This window comes from Lottia gigantea, assembly GCF_000327385.1.
Source record: "Lottia gigantea unplaced genomic scaffold LOTGIsca_142, whole genome shotgun sequence".
Lineage (NCBI taxonomy): Eukaryota > Metazoa > Mollusca > Gastropoda > Lottiidae > Lottia > Lottia gigantea.
In genome coordinates, this window is record NW_008707655.1 from 428,140 (window position 1) to 437,220 (window position 9,081).

The 9,081-nt window shown below is 34.8% G+C and overlaps 2 protein-coding genes across 2 annotated transcripts; both read right to left on the reverse strand.

Annotated features, from left to right (window-relative positions):
* Positions 1 to 2,540: 2,540 nt before the first annotated feature.
* On the reverse strand, positions 2,541 to 3,473 carry LOTGIDRAFT_66730 (hypothetical protein; the record flags this gene model as incomplete). Its single annotated transcript, XM_009049995.1, has 2 exons — positions 2,541 to 3,091; positions 3,443 to 3,473. Coding segments are annotated over 2 exons (582 nt in total), but the record flags the coding sequence as incomplete, so codon positions are not given.
* A 4,987-nt stretch (positions 3,474 to 8,460) lies between these two features.
* On the reverse strand, positions 8,461 to 8,982 carry LOTGIDRAFT_140009 (hypothetical protein; the record flags this gene model as incomplete). Its single annotated transcript, XM_009049996.1, has 1 exon — positions 8,461 to 8,982. A coding segment is annotated over one exon (522 nt), but the record flags the coding sequence as incomplete, so codon positions are not given.
* Between the last annotated feature and the right edge of the window lie 99 nt (positions 8,983 to 9,081).

The following is a 9,081-nucleotide window of genomic DNA, read 5'->3' on the forward strand; positions in this document are numbered from 1 at the left end:
TGGTGGAATAGCCACTCCTTTGTTCATTACATTATTTTTCATTTTCTGAGGACTAATGTTTGAAGGAGCACCCATAGCTTCCAGTGCTTTACGTGCATGTTCCCATTCTGGTCTTTTATTGCTTCCATCTTGTGGTTGGTTAAACTGCTGTGACCTTTAAATCAAACAGGGTGATGGTTATTAATTATTGTGGTCGTTGTTAGCAAAGCATGTTTTTAATTTTGTCATGAATTGAGACTTAAATATTCTCTAAACCAACTGGGGTCCAACAATTACTAATAGAAAGACTTTAAATTGCTTACACCTAAAGTATCTTTATATCACAAACAACGTATAAGCTGATACAGGCAAGGCAATAGCCTAAACGAGGATTTTCGAGTTTCACTTTCGATGATTTGTTAAGGGTGATTCATCATATCTACAACGCTATAAATGAAAGGTAGATTTCTGTTAACTGTATATTTAATGTTATAAAAGTTAAATTACTCACCAATTGGCCGCTCCACATGCAAAAGAGGCCATCATAACGTTATAATTATTTAAAAATTTAAGTCTATTTCACCCTTGTCTGTAATAAAAATGGCGATCGGAGCCCATTTGAGTATGATGTCATCAATCCGCGAATATCCAGTACGACTTTGATAGAAAAATGCCAGGGAAAATGCGTCTGGTTAGTCTTACTGCAATAATATAACAACTGAACTGCCCTCTAGTGGTGAGTATAAACTACTGGTCTGCCATTCCAGCAGAGCCTGTTGGTTTCGCTATCCCACAGTTCATTACTTTACCAAGATTCGGTTGTTACATTACACGCTTTGATTTGTTTGAAATTGGCCCACTAATAAGGGACAGGCCTTTTGTAGAAAATTTCTTAGATTACAATGTAAACTTAAATATCAGGAAACAAAATAGATACGAAATTGTAATCTGATTGCAATTAGCCTAAGAAGGAAAAACAATCACTGGTTAAAGTTGATGCAATGTTTCGACGTGTTTCCCCCTAATGTCCTTTAGGCATATTATGATGCATGATATTGATAAACAATAAAAGGCAAAATATTATATTATACATACAATCAGCTTCGGCAGATGGTGATCAGACTTCAAATACCACTAAGAGATATTGCACCAGTTTCTATAAAGGATCGATTGTGGATAGGTGGTTTTTCAATTATATATTTATATTTCTAAGCCTATAATATCAACTAAATTCTATGATCTTCAATTGTAGTCCATGATGATTATATTCTTTATGCGGACGCCCATTGGGTTACTACTCCAGACTGTGACAAGTTTAATAGACCATTCAAATGTACGGACGGCTACGAGTTGGAAGTTCAGAGTTTTGCAGGTATAATTCCTCTTAGGATGACCAAAAAATTGAAATGTTAAAATGAGTCTTTGTTCATCAGTAATTTCACCTGGTCTCAAAACAATACAACAGAATTCCTCTATAATCCAATAAATCCATAAAACTAAATACTAATCTATTAAACTATGTAATTTGGAAACACGTTTAGAAGCGTTTTTCAATAATTGCTCAGTTTAATAGATATTATATCGCCTGGTAGACCTATACAAATTCTATTATTTAGTATGACACATGGTAAGATCAACTGATGCATTATACTCTTATTGACTAAGTTTATGTCCATTCTAAGAGGTAGTATTCCTTAAGTCCAACCTTCTGAACATGTTTCATTCTGATGCCTCGGATTGCATTTGCAATTTGTCTTTAACGACAAAATTATTTCCAGCTTTTAAAGGAATAGGGTGGAGTTTCAACAACATAAAATAACCATGTTGTAGCATACCTAAGCTCCACCTACTTTCCTCTAAGATTCCATTTGATCTATATTAAGTTATCCAAATTGCTGATGGTTTTCCTGTAACACACATTTTAAGCTAATTATTTCTTAAAAATAAGGGAATAATGAAATTTATGTTTATAAGTTATTGATAATAAATTAGTTTATTAATAGAATGAAACATAATATATATTTATACACATACATAATATCTCGTTAAATTCACACCAAAAAAGAATAATATATAAGACAATTTAAGATAAGCAACACTGATATTGAGACCTTTGTCATGTTGGGTACGGTTTTCAAAATTAGCGCCTTCTACCGTCAGCGATTAGTTACAAAATTAAGGGAACCTCTGGTCAAATATCCGAAACTGTCTATAAAGCGCACCACCAGTTTAACAAGGACATATTGGTGTTTAAATAAAACTGCGCATTCTACATGCAAATATACGGTATACAGATATATAAGCGTATTAATAAGATTACCGACCAAATGTTTATTGACACTTAGTTATATTTGTGCATAATTTAATCAATTTAATTCTATATTGAAATAAAAAGCAATAAAAGTTATGTACTTCATATATTACCAATTTTAAACACATCTAACAATATATAGGATAATCTAATCAAAGTTTATACCTCAAGCAAGTTCAGTTTGGATTGCTGCAATTTGACATTTGAAATTATACGCACCGCATGTGTACTTTCCTAAAGCATCTGCTTTTTTCAAACAAATGAAACAGAATTTCTGTCCACAAAGACAAACCATCTGCTTACATGCTTTAATATGCTCAATTAACAGACCACATTTTGGACAACTTCTTACAGAAGGACAATTGGGCACCTCGACTATGGATTTTTTCGGTGCATTGCGAAGAAGCCGTATTCTGGGATCTTCACCAGAACATCCGTGGTTGCCACAATCATGAGTAGTATTTGTAAGCCAAGTTTTCAAACAAAACCAACAAAATTCATACAATTCTTCCTTTTGACGTGTACATATTGGACAGATCACGCGGACAGATTTGGAATCTTTTCGTTCGCAATAAGATTGACAACGTGGACACTCCTGGATTTTAACACCTTTGAAAAGGTAATTTTCTGCAAGTTTGGTTTCGAACTCTTTCTTTTCCTCTTTGGTCAATACGGCCAATTTCTTGATGGTGTAGAACTCCCACAGTCGTCCACAATACGTAGGATCAACGTGTGGACACCGGAACTCATATTTTCCAGCCGTCAACAAACTTCTACAATAAGCTGTTAGAGATTCGGGACCTAAAATATACACAAACAAGATGATGGAGACCTGTTTGCCTTTTCAGTGCTACCATAAAATTTATCAGTTCGCCACTGGATTTTTAAAAAAGACAGAAGAAAAGGAACAACCGATGCTGCGCTATATTGCAAGGATTTCAGTTCATCTGGGAGATTTTCATGGGCGACCTCAGCTTGAATAAATACTGTAGCAGCAAATTCGACTGCTGGAAATGGAAGATAGTTGTTGATTTCTGTAGTTGGCATAAGGAACTTTCCATTCTATTACCCCTTTCGGGAACCTTGATCGCTTATATTATCAATTTTCAGTGGATGCCTTCTCATTCATCGAATGCATCTGAAATATCTTACCTATTGCGTGTCCACAAGGCATCTTTGCTCTCTGTCCATCTTCGTCATCATCAAAGGTGATCATGTCTGGTTCAGATGTTAGTTCAACATCGGGTCCAAGAACTTTTCCACCCGATTCAACGATATCTTCTGATCCACCCAACAATCTCATGACGATGAAAATATTACTGTTGTTCTCTATACTATAATCTGTGAGATACTGGACCTTTTGGTGGGGACTTAGATCTTGCAACTCTTTAGCTGAAATAAAAAATGTTATTAAGCAGTATGTTCACCAAATTGAATTCGAGGAAAAAGTCTCACCTGCCATCTGAGCAAGATAAATTATCAAATTAAATAGTGTAAATTTCTCCCATTACATTTTCCAGATCGGACGCAGGTCCTTCGAATCAGGTGTGGTATTGGATATCGGGGACGACGAAACCGACGGAAAAAGTGGAGAAGAAAATAGGTTGTTAAATATACAGTCAAGTAACCTAATTTCGTGGAAACCTATTTTTCGTGGATTTCCGGAAATGATTAATAATTTACATGAGCGACCTTGCGCGACCTCCGCATTAGTTTGTTTTGATAAACATGGGTTTTCTCTACAATATCAGCTAGTAGAATGAATCAAGTAGTTTCAAGCAAGGTAAAATGTATTAATGTATACTTTGACAAATACAAAATGGCGGATTTCAGTTATAACAAACGTCACTATTTTTTATCCGCCGAATTTCCTTATAATCCCAAGCGGTAATCGGAATTCCAACTGTCGTCTGCTAGAATATATTCCAACGAATGAAGTCACGTGATCAACTAGCCGATTCCGCGTTAGCAGAAAATTTCTATGAAACACAAAGTGGGCCATACTCTTATGTTGTTTCAGTGATTTTTAGCAAAAAATCACGCTACGTATCTTATTTTGTCAGTCGCTATTTTTTTTAATTCGTGGTTCTTTGAAGGAATTTTCAGTAGTTATAATGAATTGATATTAAAGATAAATACTAAGAGAAGTTAATTATACCACCCGGTATCCATACAACATGTTTTTCTCGACTTATTTATAGATCAATCATTGTACACGAAAATAGGTGACGCATTCTGCCGCCGTTGCCGAGTTGGTTGCTCATGAAATATGGGTCAAAGTGAAGGATTCATAAAGAAAATTGAAACAAACCAATTTTAATTATTTTGTAGTATATCTGAGGAAACATCTAAGACATACAATTTTTTTTTTCGTTTCTTTAACTTTGAGGGAATTCGGTGTTGAATCCTTATATCCACGAAAATAGGTTACACCACTGTATATTATGACGATTTGTCAGGATAAAGCCATTAATATTGGGCGTCAGAGAACAGATTGAAAGAATAGAATAGGCGTGCTATTGGTGTTCACATACAACCGTTCATTTACCCTTTCAATTGGGCAAAGACCCTTAAATAAGACGTCCATCTTCCGTGCTGTGCTTATCCCTTCTGATTTCTTGTCAATGTTGGCATAGGCTTCCTTGTTGCATTCGGACAAGCTGGTAGGTATTGTTGGTAGATGACGGTCATGTTAACGCTCGCTTCCAAATTATGCTGATGTTACAGACTAGTTGTCCGAAACATTTGAGGCTATTACAGTCTCATTACTGGATATTTTGTCGGCTGGAGTATTGTATTGTATTAAAAAAAATATACTCTGTTAAATGGGCATTTTTCACATCAAAAAGATGCGTTTTTTACCATAATAGTAATTTACCATTATGACTGTAAATTATTTGGCGTAATCGTAACTTTCGTTTTCCTGGTATCAGGTGACCTTTGAACTTTTGATTGCGCACTCACTTTAAAATGGTCGATGAGTTTCGTTAAAAAAAACTGTGGTGAAGCCGGAGAAATATTCATATTTCCAAATACATCCGGATTTTGCAGATGAGTGGTATTTAAATAGGTTTAAAACCCACGCACCTGCGGAGATGAGGAAATACCCATTTAACAGGGCCCATTTTTTCTGTCTCTAAACCTGCCGACATCTGGGCAAATAGCTATCAGAAGCTGGAACAGAGACAGATGTTTCGGTCTACAACTACAGGTAGTTGTTAGTTTTCTTAGTAGTTGGAATTTGGATCTGGTTGTTTTTTTTTATTTCTAAGGATGTCTTATTTTTTCAATCAATTAGGGAGGCCTTCTAAAGACTATGTTAATGTGCTTCAAATTACTTACATGTATGAATAATTCGTAAATCATCTTCGGGAATGTTTGTCAGTGTCACTACTTTTTGACGTAACTCTTTAATACTTGCATCCTAAAATGTGAAATTTCGCACAAGTGTGAATTAAGTCCAGCAAATACTGTTCGATCATTTCCTGTTATGAGCTCACGTAGATCGCAGTTGGTCAATGGGTCTAATAAAATCTCTCGAATCGCCAAAGGGATTGTAAAGAGGATTTCTCAATTTACTATGTGTATTGGAGACAATGATAGCACTATTTGCACAATTCCAATTTCAATCAGACGTCCGTGTTTCCTGTAATTCTACTAAAACTACGTGTTTGAAGACGTGATCAAAGTGGAACCACATTGTCCATTGCAGGTGCGAATTAATGCTATCAGGGTCCCCGATACACCTAGAAAATTTCGAAAACATCTTTACAATCCCCTTAAACCATCTTAATAATTGATTACCAACCTCTTGTATCCGAATCACCTTTGTCTTCCCCTCTAAACCTTTCATGAAGATTTGAATCGTATTTGCAGGCATCCTGTAAAACATAAAATACATGTAAATAGATAATGTTTGAATCTTCAGGTTGAAGGTAGTTTTCTCGTTCTATCTTTTATTGTATGTTCTTACAAAATAACAAAAAATATAGCTGTTATTAATTCTGCAAGTTTAAAATCATGTGTATTTATTGTTACCTCCCTTGAAATAAATCTTGGCTCTGTCCAACTCTCTAACACCTTCCAAAACGTTGTTACATCCATTCATAGGTGCCCAATTTTTCAAGTTCGATACATTTTTTCATTTGACAATGACTAATTGTTTTGATTTTTGTTTATGTATTATGCAACTCTCGCATAACTCTTGTGTGTGTTCAACTTTTTCTTGCATTCAGCCTAGATTTTAAAGTCCTATCTTATTTACATTACATTGGTTCCAGCAATTCCACTAAAACTAAGCGTTTGATAACGCTCTATCGCAATATCTGCTAGCTCTTTGCGACGTCATAAAACATCCAGTTTTAGTGGAATTGCAGGAACCATAGACATCTGACTGAAAATTGGAATGGTGTAAATCGATGCTAACAATGTCCCGGATACACATAAAAAGTTTAAAAAAAACTTGTACAATCCCTTTAATTAATTGTTTTTTCCACCTATGTATGTGGTTTTTGATGGGTAGACATAATTATTATGTGTATAGCAAGATAATGCATTGAAATTGAAAATAGAAGTAGGCCAAGCCTATTTTTATCCGTAATAAATTGAAATCGAAAATGAAAATAGATTTGGAAAGTAAGATATTGAAGATACAAAGAATTAGATTCAGAAACTAAAAGCGAAATAAGAAATGACTATAGGTTTACACAACTTGGAAAGTAGGAAGTCTAATAGTGAGTTAGGTATATAGGCTTAGTTCTAATCCAAAATCTGCATAACTATCTACATAACGGTGACTTATATCGTAATATATACAATAAAAGAAAATCGAAGAGTACAGGACGAAGGTCTGTTGAGCTACTAGTCAGCCCGAGGTTTTTATATATAGTCGTTACCCGAAAAGATAATATTTTTTGGAGAGAGGGAGAGTCCTGCACGGACACCGTCTCCTACGCCTATGAACACTGAGGGGATCCGTTTTCTGAATCTATTTGGTTATGACATTGAAATATATTTCAGAATGCCCAAAATTACGAAAATAAGCCGAATTTGTAACAAATTTGTCTTAACTGAGTAAAACAAAATTACTGCGATTTCTTCTTTCGATGATTACGAATCTATATGCCTAATTTGACCCCGGAGCCATCCATATAGCCTCAAAACTAAAGCTTACTACTCACCTGTTAAGTCTACGTCTGTGCCTCGAATACGGAAATATTTAGCTTGCGTTTAATTTTGTTAATAGATCAAGTGGAAAAACCAGTTTTTAAAAAGTGTTTTATGACGTAACCCTCGCGAAGGTCATAATAATGTGATACAAGCACATTTCGAGGGGGGTCACGTCATAAAACACATAGTTTTAGTAGAATTGCAGGAACCACAGACATCTGATTGAAAATTGGAATGGTGTAAATTGGTGTTATCATTGTCCCCGATACACATACAAAAATTTAGAAAACCTCTTTATAATCCCTTTAAGTTATTCAAATATGGTACAACAACAAATTGCTGATGGTTTTCCTCGAACAACACACATTTATAGCGAATTATTTCTTAAAAATATCAAGGGATAGATGAAATTTATGTTTATAAGTTATTGATAATAAATTAGTTTATTAATAGAATGAAACATAATATATATTTATACACATACATAATATCTCGTTAAATTCACATCGAAAAAAAATAATTATTATATAAGCATAACCGATATTGAGACATTGATAGACCTTTGTCATGTTGGGTACCTTCTTCAATATTATCACCTTCTACCATCTGCGATTAGTTACAAAATTGTGGGAAGCTGTCTAATGAAGCGCACCGCCAGTTTGGCATAGCCCTTTCATGGTGTTAAAATAATGCGTATTCTACATGCAAATATACGGTATTCAGATATATAAGCGTATTAATAGGATTACCGGCCAAATGTTGTTATGTGACACTTACTTCTTAATACATATTCACACAATTTTAGTTATATTGAAATAAAAAGCAATAAAAGATATGTAATTAATATATATTACCAATGTTCAACACACATTTAATATAACATCAATTGTAAAACAGAAATTTAATATTTCTACACGCTCTACAATTGATGTATTGAGCTTATTTTAACAGTGAGAATTTTTCGTTCTTATTAATATAACAATCTAATCAAAGTTTATACCTCAAGCAAGTTTGGTTTGGATTGCTGCAATTTGACATTTGAAATTATACGCACCGCATGTGTACTTTCCTGAAGCATCTGCTTTTTTCAAACAAATGAAACAGAATTTCTGTCCACAAAGACAAACCATCTGCTTACATGCTTTAATATGCTCAATTAACAGACCACATTTTGGACAACTTCTTACAGAAGGACAATTGGGCACCTCGACTATGGATTTTTTCGGTGCATTGCGAAGAAGCCGTATTCTGGGATCTTCACCAGAACATCCGTGGTTGCCACAATCATGAGTAGTATTTGTAAGCCAAGTTTTCAAACAAAACCAACAAAATTCATACAATTCTTCCTTTTGACGTGTACATATTGGACAGATCACGCGGACAGATTTGGAATCTTTTCGTTCGCAATAAGATTGACAACGTGGACACTCCTGGATTTTAACACCTTTGAAAAGGTAATTTTCTGCAAGTTTGGTTTCGAACTCTTTCTTTTCCTCTTTGGTCAATACGGCCAATTTCTTGATGGTGTAGACTCCCACAGTCGTCCACAATACGTAGGATCAACGTGTGGACACCGGAACTCATATTTTCCAGCCGTCAACAACTTCTACAATAAGCTGTAG